The sequence below is a fragment of the Triplophysa rosa genome, linkage group LG17 (assembly GCF_024868665.1).
Source record: "Triplophysa rosa linkage group LG17, Trosa_1v2, whole genome shotgun sequence".
Taxonomy (NCBI): domain Eukaryota; kingdom Metazoa; phylum Chordata; class Actinopteri; order Cypriniformes; family Nemacheilidae; genus Triplophysa; species Triplophysa rosa.
This window is the reverse complement of record NC_079906.1, coordinates 4601522-4621718: the sequence shown is the minus strand read 5'-3', so window position 1 is coordinate 4621718 and position 20197 is coordinate 4601522. Positions and strand designations below refer to the sequence as shown.

The 20197-nt window shown below is 35.9% G+C and overlaps 2 protein-coding genes across 5 annotated transcripts in view; one reads left to right on the top strand and one right to left on the bottom strand.

Annotated features, from left to right (window-relative positions):
- Nucleotides 1–3898, top strand: part of vps13a (vacuolar protein sorting 13 homolog A) — a 57137-nt gene extending 53239 nt beyond the window's left edge. For all 4 annotated transcript variants that reach the window (XM_057357575.1, XM_057357574.1, XM_057357573.1 and 1 more), the window contains 4 exons: nucleotides 1939–2024; nucleotides 2674–2797; nucleotides 3052–3126; nucleotides 3248–3898. In XM_057357575.1, coding sequence (XP_057213558.1) covers nucleotides 1939–2024; nucleotides 2674–2797; nucleotides 3052–3126; nucleotides 3248–3295 — 333 coding nt within the window. In that variant the 3' untranslated portion in view covers nucleotides 3296–3898. The remainder of the gene's footprint in view (nucleotides 1–1938; nucleotides 2025–2673; nucleotides 2798–3051; nucleotides 3127–3247) is intronic.
- A 114-nt stretch (nucleotides 3899–4012) lies between these two features.
- gna14a (guanine nucleotide binding protein (G protein), alpha 14a) lies at nucleotides 4013–17954 on the bottom strand. The gene is made up of 7 exons (XM_057357576.1): nucleotides 17545–17954; nucleotides 11282–11466; nucleotides 10372–10526; nucleotides 10021–10149; nucleotides 8822–8951; nucleotides 8341–8494; nucleotides 4013–6449 (listed from the first exon to the last, which is right to left on the bottom strand). Exons 1-7 carry the CDS (start codon nucleotides 17663–17665, stop codon nucleotides 6259–6261), a joined length of 1065 nt encoding a protein of 354 aa, XP_057213559.1. The 5' UTR covers nucleotides 17666–17954; the 3' UTR covers nucleotides 4013–6258.
- Nucleotides 17955–20197: the final 2243 nt, after the last annotated feature.

Sequence of the window (20197 nt, the reverse complement as noted above, 5' to 3'; positions counted from 1 at the left end):
GTGTTGTTGAACAGCATGATTGTGCTGTTCTTCTGCAAACCTTATGAACACATGATCGTTCTGGTAATGCTGGTTGACCAAGAACCAAGTATACTGTATTCAAAAAGCGCGGTTCAACATCACATACTGGAAACAAGCATCTAAACAGCAACATGCTGAGGATCAGCCAAAAATCCTAGTGAGTTGTAGTCTAGTTTTAAACAGAAACACACTCTTCGGGATGTATTAATAGATACTAAACTAAATGATGAACGCCAATAGTTTCACAGTTATACAAAAATTAGCTTAATCAGAAGCTCATAGCTGTGCTTTATTGTAATCAACCAATTAGCCTTAACGACCAGAACTTTCATGATATCTACAACCTGGCCTTTACCTAATGATGTAGTTTGTGGGTTGTTAAATATGTACTTTGTGGGTATGTATCAGTTTACTAGTGTTACTAGCGTTAGCCTAAGTAGAATTAGCCTTTGCTAGCACATGCTGTATTTATGATCACTGTAAAGGGATACAGTAGTTCACCGATATGAAAATTCATCATTTACCCATTTTTTGTTGTTCCAAACCTTTATGAATTAATCTCTTGTCATGTTTAGCATAATGCTCATTCTGCTCTTGTCTACACAATGTACAAAACATTAATGGTAACCAGGGGCTGTCGAGCTGTCATTTGAGGGCTACTCATCATTTAAATTCATTATATGGAAAAGAGCAGCGTAAACATTTTCCAGAATTGTTACTTTTCGACAAAAGACAAAAAAAACATGGAAATTTGGAATGACATGGGTACTTGATGTGAGACTTTTTAAACGGATGTGTGTGGTTAAGAAAGGGTTGTTGATATGACTGACTTCAGCTTTCCCTTCTCTTGTCATGTTCACAGAACAGAAAGGCTCTCTCTCAGTGGAATAGCATTGACAGTGATGAGGAGAATGATGATGATGATACATTTGTGTCTTTTAACTATATCTCAGGGGTTTTAACAAATATTTAGTCTAATGCTGTCTTTTGTATCTAAAATCAGAAAACTTGTCATGTTAAAGTAGTTGGTAGTCTTTTAAATGTAATCTCTACATGTAAATATTGCTGTTTTGTGTTAAGGAATATTTCCTTTTTATAACATATATAAAGAGTTTGCTTCCAAAATGAGATAACTCCGTTTTTTTATTTTTCAAAAATCATGTATTTTATTATGTTATCATATTTTTATTGTGTTTTATTGTGTTAGTTAGCTGTATTTTTTTAGTTATTACAGCTTAAATCAAAACAAATCAACTTAAGTTTGGTTGTTATTCATTGGAATGTGCAATAAAAATTTAAAATAGATCTTCAATTATCTCATTTTGGAACCAAACTCTTCATATATACATATATAGCGTATTTGTTTTATTCCATTTGATTTGTTGAGCCAACCCATCATTTGTCATTTTCATGAATAAAGTCTGTTTCAAAGTGTTTTCAATCATTCCACACCCATCAATCCCAGAATGCATTGTACAATTCCATTCCATTAAGTCATACACAAGACTTTAGTCTGCTAAGGAGCAGGGTTGTTTATTGTGGATTGTAGTCTTCTAGAAAGCATCATGACTAAACCTTCTTTGCATTTTGCATCAGATTAGAGAATGTTTTGCTTGAAATTTGCATTCTTTCATCCAGAACACACTCAAACACACAAATCAAACCAAAAAGCCAACTTATGGGGCAAATTGTTGGCGTGCAAAGGCTAAACGCTGTCAAAAATGTTTCAGAAATAATGTCATTCAATTATTGTCTTCATCAGTCCACTTGTCATGTCCACACCATCAGTATGAATTTTCAGACTTGACTAGAATTAGAGAAGTGTCACTATTTTAAGAACATAACTGAAGAGAACGTTTGGCCGTATAAATGAAAAGAATTGTGGTGTTAACTGGTTTTTCTCCATTTGGTTTTTAGAGTATTGAAAACGGACGGTTTGCCAAATACAGATACTTTGCTCACGCTAAGGTGAATGAGTCAGATTTCCTGATGATTACTAAAAGGTAGGTCAATTGTTTTACATGACGTGTGAGCACATTGCTGATTTTTAGTGGTGTTTGCCAAGATGAGCATCACTTTTATTTATATATTTTTTTAATGTAAAACACGTTTTAGTACTAAAATGATACCTCAAATCACAGAGCGGTTCACCCAAAAAATAAGTGTCATAATTTATTTTCTGTGGAACACAAAAGAAGATATTTTGAGAAATGAGTGGTTTGTGTCCTTACAATGGAAGTCAATGGGGGTCAATGTTCTTTGGTGACCAACATTGTTCAAAACATCCTCAAAATATCTAAAGTCATACCGGTTTGAAATGACATGAGGGTGAATAAATGCATTTTTAGGTAAAGCATCCCATTCCAAAATATCAAAAAGAGTGAGCTTTTGACTTGTACCATTGACCCAGCTGGCAACTGCAAAGCAATACACAATAATCAGGCAAAATGTTAGTGAGCACATCACGTAGTCCCGCCCTGGTGGTGAACTATCCAGGGTGAGCACCACTAACATTCAGAAAACAAATTACGATGTCATCATGGTGGTCATATTGTGTATATTCCTTCCAACCAATCATGTGCCATTTACACTGTGTATTTAATTGAATAAGAGAATTTTCTCAATGACTTCAGCTTATATTTGTCTTTGCAGGGGAATATTTTTCGTGACAAAGGGAACGTTTGGTCAGTTGACATGCGAATGGCAGTATCTGTTTGATGAGTTCACTGAAGAGCCCATGATTGTGGAGGGCAGAAGACTTCGCATTGAAGCCAAGGTACGTCACCGCTCATGAAACTACTGATCTGGGCATTTTATTCTATACAAAAAGTTTGTTTTGAAAATGTAATAACTATCCACCTCTGAAACAACCTATGTGGGTGGGGAAAGTATATTAACCAATTGCATCATATCCTCACGTATTATCCAATCAAATCCTAATTCTTAAAATCTCAGCAAACAATATCACCGAATATTCTGTTTTATTTAGAATGTACATTGCAATCTGAAGATTGTTTTGGTTTTTTACAGGAAAGAGTAAAATCTGTGTTTCATGCCAAAGAGTTTGGAAAGATCATCAATTTCAAAACTCCAGAATTAGCAAAGGTATAATGAATGAAAGCTCAGGCATTTTATATTTGAAAAGAGCACAATATTTATTCCATTTCTATCTGTAAATGTTTTCACCTGTGCCTTCATTTTAATCATCTGTTTCTGTCATTTGCAGTGGGTTCTTGCCAAGCTTGAAGATGCCAGGGAAAGTCTGCCAAAATAACCTCCATCTGTAGAGTTAAAATGGCTGTGCCTTTAACGCTGCGTTTGCAGCGTGCCACTTTACACTATACCCACAATGCAACAGTCTTTCACTGAACTCCGGTAAAATGACTGTTAGACTGTGGATCTGTATGTGCACGTGTGTGGTTTACATTACATCGTATCTTTCCAGAATCGCTCACTTCGCTTTCAGACGTTGTTTTCCCAGCTCTCAAGTCCCTTATTTGTGTACTGTGAACAGCAGAACTCATTTCCATGTTACGTCTTTTACAGCGTGCCTCTACACACAGATCATTGATCCATAAGATCAATGGCTCTTAATAAAATGTCTTTAATTCACAGTAATCAAGTCATTAATGAACGTTTTATTTTATAAGCATATTAACGAAGACCAATACACTGTATGTATAGCATTCGTCTTTGCAAAATGGGGAACATGTTTGTGGCATTTGAAAGAAATGTCCAGGAATGTTTGAAAAAGTAGGAGAGGGGATATTTTTTACATAATTGCTTTTGCATGAAATGTTATTTTTTCCTCGATGTTTATTTATTTGAATTTAAGGCTTTTTCTTAGCAATCTACAGTAAATAATTAGTAAATACTACGATGAAGACTTGCTTGAGTGCTTTATGTGTCTGTTCAGCCAGTATGGACACACCACACTGCTTTACAAAAAAAGTCAAAAAATTTACAGTATCCAAGCTGGGTTGCTGGGATATTCTCAATGTCGAGTTGCAATTTAACCTGTGCTGGGTTTTTTTAACCTATATAAATATTTTTCCAGGTTAATTTAACCCAAGGACTGGGTTTGCTCATTGCGTAACTCATTGTTTTTAGCGTGTACCTGGGCAAAAAAGTATACATTTGCATCTAAATAGTGCATATTAGTACCTCAGACAGAGGTACATATTTGTACCAAATGTATACATATCTGTACCTGAATAGTACATATTAGGACCTTGTTGAGGGCTACCGTCGGCTTGGCTTGGCTGTTTTGACAATTTTTTTCTCACAGTGCAAAGAATTCAGGACCTTAATATGCAACTATCTTTCAAAATAAAAATATGTTTCAATAAAAATCAAATCGACATGAAATCAGAATGCACCCTATTCAGTGCACATTATTGCACTGATAAAGTTTGTCTTCATTATCTTTCATTGGCATGTAGTTCTTTACTTTTCAGTCTGTCACTTACTAGTCAAACATCTGTTACTGTTAACATCAAATATCTGTTGTAGGTAATACAGCCTTGCAGAAATCTTGCCATTAGAGAAAAGTAATTTAATGGCATTAAAGGTGCAGTAAGCGCTTTCTGAAAAACACGGTTGATATTTTAAATCAACACCAAAACACACACCGCTATCTAAAGCAAATACACCTCTCAAAAAATGTTTCTTTGGGTGTTGATTCAATTTTCAACAGGGTTTGGCAGAAATCGCTTACTGTACCTTTAACATCAACGTTTTCATGGTTACCGCAGTCATGGCGAATGTACAGCAATGCACTTTAAAAAGAGCCACGTCCATTGGCATACGACAAAACTATTTGGTTGGTGGATTTGAATTTGGCTTCCATGTCCTAACTCCTCTCACTTTCCACCAGACACAGACTCAAAAAATGAAGCCTCGTACAATTTTTTCCTTGACACAGCTGACTGCTCTTTCATTCTGGAATTGAAAGCTCACTTTTCACAATCCTACCGATCATCCGATAGATAACATCCAGTCCTATAGAACATTTTTATTTTGTTTGTTATAGACCACTTCGCAATATGTAAAAACTGGTCCAGAAGCACTTCTGGTTTCATTTTTATGTATTTTATTTTGAAATGTGACATTTATAATTCAATCTTAGTTTGTTATTTAAAATTTGTTTAACATTTTGACTCAGGATAGCGTTGGGTGAAGATAGTGGGATTGGTAAAGGACCCACTGAGAAGGAAATCAAACTGGATTCTTTATTTTTAACATTAAAAATGTTCTGTTGGCTGTATTTTGTTCAAACTTTTGTGTAGTGTTAAAAACTGAAACAGGAAGTTCTTCTGGACCAGTGCTGGATCAGCGTTGCTTACGTTTTCCAAAGTGGTCTATACTGCGTTTCACTCTGTGTGACATTCTGTAGAATTCTAGGGTATACATATAATTGTATAATTGACATCTTTTTAAACCATAATATAATAAATGTATTTTGCAATTTTGGTTGTTAACTTGTTTATTTTAATAAGCAAAACAATAACATTGATAATATTTATTAAATTAAAATATATATTTAAGCAGATACAGACATTACAATATACAAAGGCACTTAAGGTTTTGCTACAACCAGCTTTCAACATCAACAGATAAGTAATTTAAGTATAACTCAATGGTTGTGAAATGTTTCTGTCATTTTCCCTGTAAATTTTCAGTCACGCATCATTTAAAATGTAACATTTCCAATAAGACATCTTCATTCTTGCCTTTGGTTTCTACATATGGCTAGCCATGTATCGGACATAATAGCAATTCTACACAAGGTATCTTTTGTTAAAGATATCATTTTTAAACTAACATGTAAACTCTACTTTGCTTTTAAATACACTTACACAAAGTATTCTTGAGACTGTGATCCATTACATGAGTAACATAAGAGCAAAATGAGTTTCGTCTTGTGGCTTAAAATGCCTTAAGTTGGTTACCTTTTGTAACTCCTACTCCCAGAGAGAAAACAGCCACCACTACATCTGTGCTAGATGTAGCCTATCCATCTATAAGAAGACCTAAACAAGTTGTTGTAATGGTAGATAAAGGCTTGATCTGTGGGACCTGGTTCAGCTCTTCTTCATAAGGCAACTCCCCAATATAAGTCCTTAGTCAACATTAGAACATAGAAGGTAATGTAACAACTACATCTATTCAGAATTAGATCCGGAGTAAGGAGTTATTAAGACTAAGGGCTTATGACCATCTGGAAAAGGACGGATTTTAAACCAGGTTGAAATCTTTGAGATTCTGTTTGATGATGGTGTCTTTCACAGCGGCAAAGATCAGACGGATGTTCTCTGTGTCAGTGGCGCAGGTGAAGTGGGAATAGAGGGCTTTCTCTTTGTCTTCATTTTGCTCGAGGTACATCTGAAGAATGAACTCCTGGGCGGCTTTTGCATCATTTTTGGGGCCTGCAAAATGGCACACGTTATTTGAATTTGAATGTTTATTACAGCTGAACTTACTAAAGTGATTAAAAATGTACAGAACTGATGAACATTACTATATGCACATACTGTAAATTCGCTATTGCTAATAATATATTATCTAAATTTGAATGTACAAAGTTAGCATGACATTAGCATGTTGCTAGGGTAGTGGCATGACTCTAATGTGCATAGAAATGTACACATTCCCACACAAATAGAAAAAAACAGATGCACAAAACAATACAATTCAGCATGCAAAAAATATTAATGATACTTCTTTGAATAAAATGTAAACCATGAAAACGTAAATCTGTGAAAACATGTAATATGCATGATTAGTCTATAAAAAAAGAAAGTTAACTTCCGGTCTGTGTTTGTTTATTTGTCTGGCCAATGGCTAATAATGTAACTATTTATATTTAATATAATTTATATTGATATTAATTTCTATTGTTGTTTTACTGTAGGCTATAATAGTTGTATTAAATAAACGATTTGTGAAATGGGTCGTGTAACTTTGTGGTATTTGCAGAAACCGTATTGGACATTGACATCTAGCGGTTGAACTTGGTATCGCAGTCTAAATTCAAAATATTGGAGAGGCCAGTTTAGCCAAGTAACGGTTCTTATCGGTTTCTTTGGCTTGTTATCACAAATAATCTCCAGGAACTCTATTGCGCATGTGTAGCAGAAGTATACGTTCAGGCCACAAAAGCATGCATGCGCAGTAACGTTTGTTTATGTTGTTGCTTTGAAACCGTCTATAGCAGTGGTTCTCAAACTTTTTTGGTAATGACCCGCTTTAAACCCGTTCTCTGTTTGCCGGTATTTTACACTTAATCTTGTTTTGCTGATCACCCCAGAACAATCATGGGGGTTTACAGGACTGTGCGTTTGTGCTACGCAATATACTTATTCATGTTTCTGCAGCAAAGTGTAGATTTACTGCACCTTCGTTATTCGTTATACATTTAGATAGTTTTGATTAGGTCCCCAGCGGAGACTCTTTATTTACATTCGGCAAATAATAATCTCACTATACGCTTCAAAAAGTCATTTTGGGTTAAACTTGGGTATGCAATTAACGTGCGTAGGCGCTTAGTGTTTATTTGACATCGCCACCTACTGGCCTGGATCATATGGATCATATGTGGCCTAATGGTTAGAGAGTCGGACTCGTGACCAGAAGGTTGCCGGTTCGATTCCCAGGGCCGGCGGGTAACAACCGAGGTGCCCTTGAGCAAGGCACCTTACCCCTACTTGCTCCCCGGGCGCTGCAGTGATAGCTGCCCACTGCTCCGGGGGTACGTGTGTTCACCACTTGCTGTGCGCGTGTTCACTACTCTCTGGATGGGTTAAATGCAGAGGTCACATTTCGTTGCCTTGTACTTGTACATGTGCAATGACAATAAAGTTGAATCTAATCTAATCTAATATTGACAACATTGTCATGTGTACGAAACAGTTCATGTTTTTACTGCATAGTTGATTTGTAAACATACTCATAGTCAACATTTATTTTGCCTCCTCCACCATCTTGGAATTGTAAGAATACATGCGATAGAATCTATATTTTTTAAAGAAATCTTTAATCTTAATAGACAGTAAAGTCTCTCTCAAGCTAAGCATGTTTTTATTTTTGTGATACAGAAATACAACAAAATCAAGAGACATACAGTATGTATAATGTTTTAAAGGGAGAGTTTGATGTATTACAAAACCATACTCTAACTTTTAGCTCTAACTAAAACTTAAATAAAAATAAACTTATTGAAATTAAACTGCAAGTGGACCGCCAATAACGCATTGATTCAACATGGTTTTTAAATACCTTTGAATGTTTCTCCTGCTGTGATTTGTGACAATGACTGACCTGTGAATTCTGGGAAGTAAGTCACTATGTGAGAGTTAGCGATCTTCTCCTGCAAGATGTCTGTCTTATTGAGAAAGAGGATTACAGAAGACTGCTGGAACCAAGGATATGTGATGATGGTTTTAAACAAAGCTTTGCTCTCCTCCATACGATTCTGGAACGCAAGACACAAACAAACAAGAAGATGATTTTGTCTAATCATCATTTTTTTATTCATATTTACTGATATCTTTTGATTTAAACTTCAGTAGCACAAACAGTGTTAAAATGAAGAATTGTGATATATTTCTTAAGCAATACCATGGCAACAAAAGAACTAATATTCAGAACAATAAGTTATATGATGTCCTTTATAACAGTTAAGAGAAACTAACATGAGCTAGCAGGGACTCGGGTTTCTCCTTGGCATTGCGTCCAGCTTTAATATAGACATTAAGTGACCAAATGTTTAGCTGATGACTGTATAAATGAAACCACTGACCTCATTGTCGCATTCAACCAGAACCTGATCATACTCGCTCAGGGCCACCAGAAAGATAATGGAGGTGACGTTCTCAAAGCAGTGGATCCACTTCCTGCGCTCTGACCTTTGACCTCCCACATCCACCATCCTGGTGACATCAATAATAAACGTGATCAGCTGAACATGACAAACTGACGTCGATGGAGCAATGTTAATTTATTAGTCATGACAAATCTGTACTGCGTCGTTAATTTTTGCGCTATAACATCCTTTTAACAGTTTGTCTTGCCTTGATATAATAAATGACTTAAAAATAGGAAATGAAACCCAAAAGGACTATTCTACTAATAAACATTAAATAAGCAATAAAAATCTATATCTAGAATATAGAACACGGATCCAATTAAATAATATTTATTATCAAAAATTACATTAAAGGACATGGCCTCCTACCATGGCCCTACCAGCAGCAGGTGGTGCCACAGAAACTTTTGCCTAAATGTATTTTGTGATAATCTACGTGATATCATGGGTTCGATCCCAAGGACCACACAGACTAATAAAACGTATATCTTGACTAACCTATAAGTCCTGTCTGCCAAATGCATAAAATAAAAGCAAATTATACGAACTCTGAAAAAATTGTGTTTAAGGGACCGTGTAAAAACTTCACACATTGTGTATAAGCAAACACACATTTTGATATAGGCAACAATTTTTTTTACATCAGCTAGAGGGCGCTGAACTTTAAAATGTAACTACAGATCGTAATAAGCTGCTTGCGCACACAACCTGTAGTATTGTTTTTTTGGAGGAGGACAGGCTCAGCTATATCCGCTTGTTAAGTGTGACGACACGCATTACCGTTTCCAGGTCTAAACGCTCAATCAGATGCCATTGGCAAATAAATGCTGTAAAACAAACAAAAACACATCTCCATAACGAAATCGCAAGACAGCGATTGATTTTGTAATAATTTTTTGGAGACTGTTGTGTACACTGTGAGTTTATAAAGGTTTTGCTTAAAACTAGCTGTGATATGAATAGTGTATGAGCACTGTTTAATGTTACAGCCGTAAGATTTAGCTTCACTTAAAATGAGTGGAGGCTTGGACCCGGAAACGGTATTCCTTACGTCACAACTTAACAGGCGGGTTGGTTTGTGCCTCCTTTTATGTTTGATTAAAACAATAAGACAGCATATTTTTAATTCTTACTTGAAGATGACATTCTCCAGATCGAATGGATACTCGATTATACCAGTGGTAGGAACTCTGACCCTCAGAATATCCTGCTCGGATGGGACATACGCTTCTTCTGCAATCCGATCCAGGTCACTCAGATAGCTGTGACAGGTCACATTATGGAAACAAATATTGTGGTAAAAGTATGGTCAGGGCAGACAGAACAGGTCACAATAATACAAATGACATTACAGTTAGAGAAAACCCACATCTAGTACCACTGCGGAGTTTCCACCTCACATCTACAGTGTATGATCAAATGAAAGTTATACTGTATATCAAACATTACAATCAGTCATTAAGTTTTTAAATAATTAGACTGACTATTTGGCAGAGTCGGTCAGCTGATATTCTCGACGGCGGTCATAGCATTCCTGAATTCCAGCATCGTCCCATAGACTACGGATGGCACTCACTTGGCTGTCATCCAAACGCATAATCTTATCAATCTCCATTTCATTCACCATTGCACCATGACCCTGCAGACACAAACACAACCAATCAGGATTAGGACATTGTTTGGGACCAATGAAAGTATAAGGTCAAGAACACGAGCGCAGAAAAAGAAGAGAAATTTGACCAGTTATTGTCTTTATTTATTTTGTCAGGATTTCAGATCATGTTCGTTGGGCTGTTGTAACTTAATTCATAGAGACTAAGCATAAGATTCACTTTTATTTTTCCGAAACAGTCCAAATCGTCCTCTCACCGTACCCCGGCAAGTTTATAATAATAATCGTTATAATAATGATTTATAATTTGAGCTCTTGGGTACAATTTTGTGGGAAATGTCAGTCTGACATCATTTGTCCCACATAAAGTACATCGAGTAAAATGAGATTTAATGTTTCAGATGGAGTTGGCAGCAAAAGTTACAGATTGGAGCTCTAAAAATAATCAAATATAAATTTAATCCTATTTATTTTATTTTATATTTTTCACAGTATCATAAAACAATGTTTAAATGTTCTAATTGTTAAGTTCATACGAAAATAATTAGGGACCATAATTACTTGTTACTTGTTTTTTATGTTGGGACTCTATTGCAGCTCAAGGTTAACACTTCGGGTGAAAAAGTTTTCAGTTCTAAAGATTACAGGATGTTTTAACCTCAAATTTAGTGGACATGTGATTTATCTTTCTTGACCTAACCCTTTGCAGTTGGAAAAGCTTTCTAACATCTAGAACATCACATGTCAACTGGATTTTGCAGATGTTTATGTATATCTGTTACCTGATTCTCTGCTTTAGCATAGGCAATACTGAGCGTTTCCATCGCTCTGCACATGGCCTGCATGGCAAAGACAATGTTCTGATGGACCAGTTTAATGAAATCCTTCTTATCTTCATCGGTGTAACCAGTCCCGTGAATTATTCTCATCTGTTTGATGAAGGTGCTCTTTCCACTTTCACCTGTGCCTAAACAAGACGAAAAATGCTATTATTAACATGATCGTTCTGATGTATTTTTAAAGAGCCTTGTAAGTGTCATTGATATGTCAACATTGTAAATAACCATTAAAACCATACCACACTCCAGTTATACCTTGGTTTTGTCTCAGGATGCACACCAGTATTAAGACATGTTTGCTAAAACTGCTTAAATATCTTAATTTAACTGCCTAGTCCTGGCTTTATCTAGGCCTAATCCCCGTCTGGGAAACTGTCCCGTATACTGTATATAAGATATCAACCAACCTGGTCTTCAGATTTTGGTATTGGTATCATCCATATAAAAAACATCTCAGTTGGTTCACTAAAACAGCAATGGGTTTAAATGGAGCGCAATGGAGACCTTTGCCTCTCAGATGTTTCTTCTGAGAAAATATCTTTCTCACTTGTGTCTCCTAACACTTAACGGGCTACCCAAAAATAAACATTCTGCCACAATTTACTCACCCTCAAGTTGTTCCAAACCTGCATAAATGTCTTTGTTCTGATGAACTCAAAGAAAGATATTTGGAAGAATGATAGCAACTGACAATTCTGGGGCACCATTGACTACCATAGTAGAAAAAAAAGATAGTTAAAGGTGCCCTCTGAACTGTTTGCTTTCCTACATTCATCAATACAATATATCTTCAACAGAACAAAAAATGATACCATATTTTTTTCAACTATGGTAGTCAATGGTGCCCCGTGATTGTCAGTTGCTAACATTCTTCCAAATATCTTTCTTTTTGTTCGACCAAACAAAGAAATGTCTACAGGGTTGGAACCACTGGAGGTTGAGTAATTCACAACATCATTTTCATTTTTGGGTGGAGTATATCCCTTTAAATTTCAAAGTCAATATCAATAAAATCCCATCTTTTTAGATAGGCTACAGTACAAATAATAGATCCGCCCTCTTACTGTATATCGGCATTTGTCTCTTTTGTTTCGATTTCTCCTGAAGAGTTTAAAGCCAATTATCCAAAACAAAATGTATACTTAAAGACCCATGAAATATATTAAAACAGTGTTTTTTGTGTTTATTTCCTGTTGAATTCGACTTTTAGGGACATGTCAAAGAGCATAAAAAATACCAGAGATCTCCTTTAAATCTTTGAAGCTATAACAGCAATGTCTCTGTTATCTAGAAAATGGCCTTTGAAGTTGATGTTTATCTATAACGCAGTAATCTAGTGATAATCTTCCATTAAAATAATTTACCAGGACGTCGATTTATTTGATCAAGTAATTGAACTACACCTTATTCTTTGACTCTGATGACTTTGATTGTGGACATGGTCCACTTCTCCAATGTAGGCCTATAATTTTCCTCAGAGATGAACAAAAGGTAAATCTGCTAAGTGTTTGGCTACTGCAACCTCAAGACAGAAACCATTATGTTCGAATGTGGGCTTTGCCAGAGTTGTGTTTATATACTCCAGCTGCTTTGGCTTTAGTCTGGACAGCTCTGCAAGATGTCAATGGAGTCTGACGTGCTATATCTAAAACTATTTTACATTGGATTTCATTTGTAATTAGTATTTATAAAAATGTCTTTTTACAGACTTATGCGTAATTCATATAAGTAAATGAGATTTGCAACTGACGGATCTGCATTCCTTTAAAAACTAAATGAAATGTTGGAACTAAAAGGAGGTGAATACTTGATGGAGGTCGTCTGTCGCTAAATGCTAACATAAACAAATTGTATACCTGAGGAAAATAATAGCTAATGTGCAAACTGCAGCAATTTCACCCGACGCCCAAACATGTAAGTCACGTCTCAGTGGGGGGTCTCAGTGAGTTTTGTTTAAAGTGCATGTGGCAGAATATCTTTCTTGCCCTTGTCGGTAAACAGACCCTGAGTGGAGTCTGAATCTCCACACTCAGCCATTATTTAAGCACACTTATCCATGTGCTAATTCAGCTGCAAATTCCATTTTCTGCATCCTTTGCATTGTGGTTTCTTTACTAAATACATTGTGTATTTAACTGCTTTCAGGGCTCTCAAGTCTCACGCATTCACCATAAGACATGCATTTCAGCTAGGGTGACCACCCAACCCGGTCTCATGAATTGCGTATAAATAACACGCTGTTGCATTATCTTGAAATACGTAGGCCAAAATTCGATTTTGCGTGCATATGATACGCCAATGTTTGCGTGCACCTCACTGGAGAGCAGCCACTTTGAAACGTACATGAAGAGGAAACACTGAAATAATTAAAATAATACTGTTAGGTTTAGGGTTTGGGTTAGGGTAGAGGTTATAATATGCACGCACGCTAACAAAGGTTTAGGGTTTGGGTTAGGGGACAGGTTAATAAGACAAATTGCCGGTTATGCACGCGTGCTAAATTGGCGTATCATATGCACGCAAAACAGGCGTATTTATGCACGCAAAATCTAACTTTGGAGTACGTATTTCACGATAATGCAACGCGCGTGTTATTACAACCGCAACCATTTTTTAAAGCCTGACTTTTACCCAATATGTACGAGAAGACGACAGTGACTCAGTCATCGAGGCTTTGACGTCTGTCAGTAGATTGGGTGGCGATCCTCCCATGTCAATTTGCCGAATAAAAAGTCACTAAAACATCGTAAACCGTGTGGCTTTGAAACTGTGTTTAGCCTAAAAATAAATTTGAAAAGAGAAACTCTTTTTCGTTGTTTGTTTGTTCTTTATTCCTTTAGTTTTCTCTTTTTGAGAAGATCTTCAAAGTGTACAACTCCGCGTCTGAACTGCGCTCAAAATTTAAAGAGGTTTTTGAGGATTAAAATGGTTTTATGTTATATAATAATTATGTTGTAGTTGCAATGGACTAAGTAACAAATTATTTTTATAAGCCAAAAATATATATAAAAATGTTTTCATTCCGTTATGAAATCACAGTTTTGCGCTACCTTTTAATGGTGTCCCACATAGCCCCTAACCCACAGGCTTACACGCCACCCTGTATTTCTCACGCTGAGAAGATAGAGGCAAATGAAATATGAAGATGAACGAAACGTCCGTTACAGCATTACGTCCATGTCCGATCAAGGTGCATCAAAGATTTTTTCGTGTTCACAGCGCTGAGCATCACAACCAATCATACACATCGAATTAACGTAATGACCAATCAGAAGTTTAGATGAGTCACCGGCTTATAAGAGTTTTGTTGTGGCTCGCTCGCACAGAGCAGATACGATCATTCAGACTCATTTATTATAACGGGAGTTTCATGCAGTCCCTTTCATTCTTTATAACGCGAGATTATAGCTGAAGTTAATGACTTTTTTCCTTCGCTTTGTGTTTTTTTCCCGGTTTAAATAAACGTTTCTTTTTTATGCTGCTATGAGACAATGTGAAGATTTATTAATGCAAAAACTGCCATATAACCTATAAGAATATGACATACAAAAACGATTTTAATATATAATCATAATTAAAATACCAAAAGCAACAATAACGTTTTTTTAATCTCCCAGTGTCTGTTTTTTTATATTTATGACGTGATCATATGCTCCTCTGACTCAAAGACGTAAGCATCAGTCTTAAAGGGGCAGTTCACCAAATAATGAAAATTCAGACATCATTTATTCACCTTCAGATTGTTCCAAACCTGTATAAATTAATTTGTTCTTTTGAACACAAAGGAAGTTATTTGGATGAATGTCAGTAACCAAACAGATCTCATCCCCCATTTAGTAGTATGGAAGATAAATACTATGGGAGCCATTTATCTTTTATCAGATTTACCAATTGGTAGGCTATACTTTTATATGTGCTGGTCATAACAATAGTAAAACTGAACTGCTAAAAAAACCTTGAGGGATTTGGGTGGGGCCGAGGGGCCGCTGCTGAAACTTTGAATGGCTCCTCTCCTAACAAATGTGATCTCACTCCAAACTTTTGATAAATCTTGAGAGCCCTGCTTATATGTGTTCATAGGAAACCCATAACACTCTCTCATTTTCTCTCTTCCTCTCTCCAAGCTTAAAATGAATGTCTTCAGCAGTCCAAAACATTAATATTGCAGTGTGGATGAGATAAGATGTGTGCTTTCTACTGAGAGTGTAAGTAAGTTCATTGGTCTCGTTGCTTCAGCACTTTTAAAGTCTCTTTGACAGATGTTACCTTGCTGGATCTGTTAGTGCTGTGTAGTGGTACAGAGTATCGAGTAATGATGAAAGCAAGCACACTGTAGTTATTATATAAAGTTCTGAATTATTAAATTCAATAATAATATAATCATAATTATATTTATTTAGTATTTTACCTTGTAAAATATTATAAAAACCTGGTTATTGTAAAATGTAACTTACAGTGTATGGGGAGGTGGACGACATTGACCTTTAATTTTTTAATAACTTAAACAATTTATTTTATAGAAAATTGTATTTTTATGTCTGATGCGGAAAAATATGTTTTGTGCAAACAAGCACCAGAAGCAAGAATATATTCATAAATTCTTTAACGAACTACTACATAATAGATATTTGGCAAAGGAACAAGCATACTGTGCTAATAAAAAATGAATAGCTTGAATGCACTGTAAGTCGCTTTGGATAAAAGCATCTGCCAAATGCATAAGTGTAAGTGGAATGTTTTTTTTATTTATTTATGGCTGGTAACCTTTATTATCTTGTCAGCAGGTATGGAAAAATGTTTTTTTATCTTGTTTATGTAACTTCTTTGATAAGGAAAAGCTTTCTTGGGGACCGATGTCCATGCGACAATTGTCCTCTTTGCATGAATTAGCATTCGGTAAATGTCCTGGTGACACTGCAATCATTTACACAAATGAAAAGAACTAGATTTGAATAAGTCCACACAAGAAACCTCGAGTCCTTCCAGATTGTTGGTTTAATCCAGATTTTTTTCGATTTATTTGAGAACCCTTGAAATACATTTGACATGATGTCACAGGTTGGATTTTTAACCAAACACTGTCATTTTCTTCTTATAGAGAGTATACCTTACGTTCAGTAACTGATTAACATTTCTTTGCTGAAACCTTTTATTTAAAAAGCTAAATATTTTATTTTTTAAATTTGAATTAAAATGGAGGTCTTGCTAAGTGACAGATTTTTTTAAAGATATAAATAGGAGTCTTATTGGACAAAACAATTAGCAAATGATGTTAATTATTTCATTGATCTTACTTGATTAATTTACATTTTTTAATCTAATTAATCTTAAAATAATACTGTACATTGTTTTATTTCAACCACAGATTTACCCTAACTGAATTGCCCATACTCCCATATTTCCCCCAAAATAATATTTTTTGGGATATATTTTTAAGAACTTTTTTTGTGTACTATCACGCAGCCCACAGCAAGCAGGCTTTTTGAATACCAAATAATACATTTAAAAAATGGCTGTAATTGTATTACACCGGTCACACCCAAAAAGTACGAAACTTCACCGACACACACACAGCACAATGCAAATCTTTTGTTTTACATATCGTAAACATATTGGTGTTCTTTAAATGCAGTTGTTTTTTGACCTTTAGGTTTGGTCTGTCCCAAGGGTCAAGCGCTTAATGTGGACAGTGTGATAATGAACCTACTGGGAGTCTGATTCCGCTCACACTCTCTTGCACAAGTGTGTGTAGCAACAATGCTTTATAGACACTGTGTGTTGTCCGAATCAAGCCGCGGTTATTTTTTGCCTTTGCTCTATATAAAAGTAAGTCTGCGTGCGTCTTACGCACACCCTCTGTATACTGAAGGTTGGTGAATGAAGGAGCTGCTGTTTTGGAAAGTTTGTTTATACAGTATTGAAGTCTCTACTTTGCATGCTTTTGCATAGCAAGGACAGAGATGGTGGCCATGTGGTACTGATGTACAAAACTGTCATTACAGCTGAACCACATACAATGCTTCTTTAGACAAATTCTGCCAGACTTTATTCTTTAATGCCTTAAGGTATAGCTCTATGTAAGGGTAGATTATGTACAAAAATACATAATAAAGAGTACAGCAAGTCCAGCTCTCTCTCTCTTTTTTTGCATATGATCTATGCGGCATAATACATTCTCGGTGCACATGCTTAAATAAACATCTTACCCAGCAGCAGCAGCTTCATCTCTTTGCGCGAGTTGCTCTTGTCCTTCCTCAGCTGCTTCTCAATCTCCTGGTTTATCCTCAGCCGCTCCTTCTCCTCCGCCGACATGCAACATCCAGCCATGATTCCCTGGCGAAGTTCTGTCCCTGCTTAAAAGAACACTATTTACAGCACACTAGTAAAGCTCTGGTGATTTATTATCTGCTCATTTGGTCCACACTGCAATCGGAGAGGTCATGAATGGGCTCCTCCTTTAAAAGTCCACCGTACATAATAGCCAGCAATTGAACAGGCTGGATAAAGTACAACGCCAGCAGTTGTAGTGTGTTAACAGCTTGGTAGAGAGGTGAAAATCCACTGAGAGGGCACACAAACACGTCGTAGGGAAAGCTGCATAACGCACTTAGAGGTTCGTGAGAGAGAACTGACTTCTGCTCTACGTCCCGGCACCTGTCAATCACATCAGGGTGGGGCATCCTACTCTCGCACCGCACCCATCACCTGGACCAATCCACAACCGTGCCTTATTGTTATGAACCTTTTGAAACACAGAAAAATAAAAGTGAAATAAATAATGGAAAATACTGAAATGTGGCAGCTGAAAATAATTTTTCTTTTTAAATGTATATGAAATCTGCTAAAATAAAGAAATTATAGATTTATTGTGAAATAATCTGTTTTATTGTTGTCTCACTATTATCAATGGAAAACATAAAATATATAAAATGTGATTTAATTAATGGATTTATAAAATTGATAAAATGTCTTAAATCCATTAACCACATGGTTGTTCAGAAACATTTAACATTTTTGTTTTCATTGTTGTTTTATTCCTATTTAAATCCAAATGCAACATTATAATATAATGTATATGTATGTTTTGAATTAATTTATTTCATTGATGCAATCTAAAGTGGACTAAAAGCGATTCAGTTTGGACACTGAGAGGCATAATCCAATAACAGATGACGGGATATAATTTCTGTTCAGACATGGATTACATTTAAATGTAAACTGACCTTACATAAGACAACCATGTTGTAATATGAGTGTATTTGACGTAGATGCTGGAGTTTTGCTAGAAGGCAGAGACTGAGGATTGTACCTGATTTTAAAATACATTCTTTTAATATAGCTTGTTCATATTTTCTCTTGAAAAACTAAAAGGTTGAACAATAATGGACCCAAATTAAGAGAAGACCCAGGAAGATCGAGATTTAGGCAAAACGTGTCCTTTTTCTGACTGTATTCAAAACAAACGAGGAGGCATTTGCAACTGCTTTCCAAGTAAAAATGAGGGACGATCAGAATATAGAGAGAGTCTGGATTATGACATTTTATTTCCATGCCTTAAAAGCAACACATTCTCAGTAAAATCGAAAGATGGTGAATTTGTGGAGGTTTAAAATAAATCACATGCTTTTTCTACAGAAGAAAGCGAACAGAGAGATAAAGTCCAAATTTGTTTGAATGCGCTTTAAAAGGTCAAACATTTACATTGTATAAAAACATCCAGCCTGTTCTCAATCTGTATCTTTCTACACCTTTTCAACATTTTATATTTTCCCCTGATGCCCACATTAATGCTTGTATTCTTCAACTTAATGACCACCCTCTTTTTTAACCATAAGCTTAAAGGGATACTTGGAAATTGAAATTAAAATTCTGTCAAAGGAAATGAAAATTCTGTCATCATATATTCACATTCGAGTTGTTCCAAATGTGTATAAATTTCTTTGTTCTGATGAACACAGGGAAAGATATTTGGAAGAATGCTTGTAACCAAACAGTTCTGGGACACCACTGACCATAGAAGGAAAACATACAATGGTAGTCAAAAGTGCCCCAGAACTGTTTGCTGTCCTACATTTTTCAAAATGTCTTCTTTTGTGTTCAACAGAGCAAAAAAAAAAAAGATCAAGTGTTTTTTCCTACTATGGTAGTCAATGGGGGGCAAAATCTGTCTGGTTATAAGCATTCTTCCAAATACCTTCCTCTGTGTTCATCAGTATACAATGTATACTGATTTGGAACAACTCGAGGGTGTTTTCATTTTTGGGTGAAGTATCCCTTTAAAAATGATTTTGTCACTGTTCCTTTAAGAATTTATGTAAATAACCTGTGTTGTAGGCCAGCCCAAGTTGTTTCTTTCTCGAATGTCTAATACTATTTCGTTTTTTAAAATATAATTTAAACTATATACATAACACTGAAAAAAGCTTTCCTGCAGCCATCCCTCAAAAGGGATTTGTCATACTTTTCTTTCTTTGAATAAGTAATTTATGAGTAAATAAATAAATAAACAGAGTTTTTTGTTTAAAATAACAAAAAAAATAATTTCCCCCCAAAGGTCTGGAGAAACAACATAAATGGATGATAGCGGTAGGCCCAGGGGCGGTTCTGGGGGGGGCAAAGGGGGCCAGTGTCAGCACACTTGGCCCCCCTAAATCTGGAATCGTTTCTGGAATTTTTTACCACAACCGAGCAATTTTGGGTGCAATGCACAGTTTGTCCTGCGAGTGGCAGTAATGATGCTTGTGTGCCAAAAGGAAGATTACGCAAGCAAGACGCAAACAATGTCGAGTCTGTGCGCCTTCAGCGATGTTTGATAAAATGCCTTATAATTACAATAAATGGTCTGTCATTCCCAAGGAA

Coding starts and splice junctions, on each gene's coding strand:
- gna14a (XM_057357576.1), bottom strand. CDS start 17,665: ATGGCTGGATGTTGCATGTCGGCGGAGGAGAAGGAGCGGCTGAGGATA. Junction 11,467..17,544: donor GATGAAGCTGCTGCTGCTGG/GTAAGATGTTTA, acceptor CGTCTTGTTTAG/GCACAGGTGAAAGTGGAAAG. Junction 10,150..10,371: donor CTGACCGACTCTGCCAAATA/GTCAGTCTAATT, acceptor GACCTGTCACAG/CTATCTGAGTGACCTGGATC.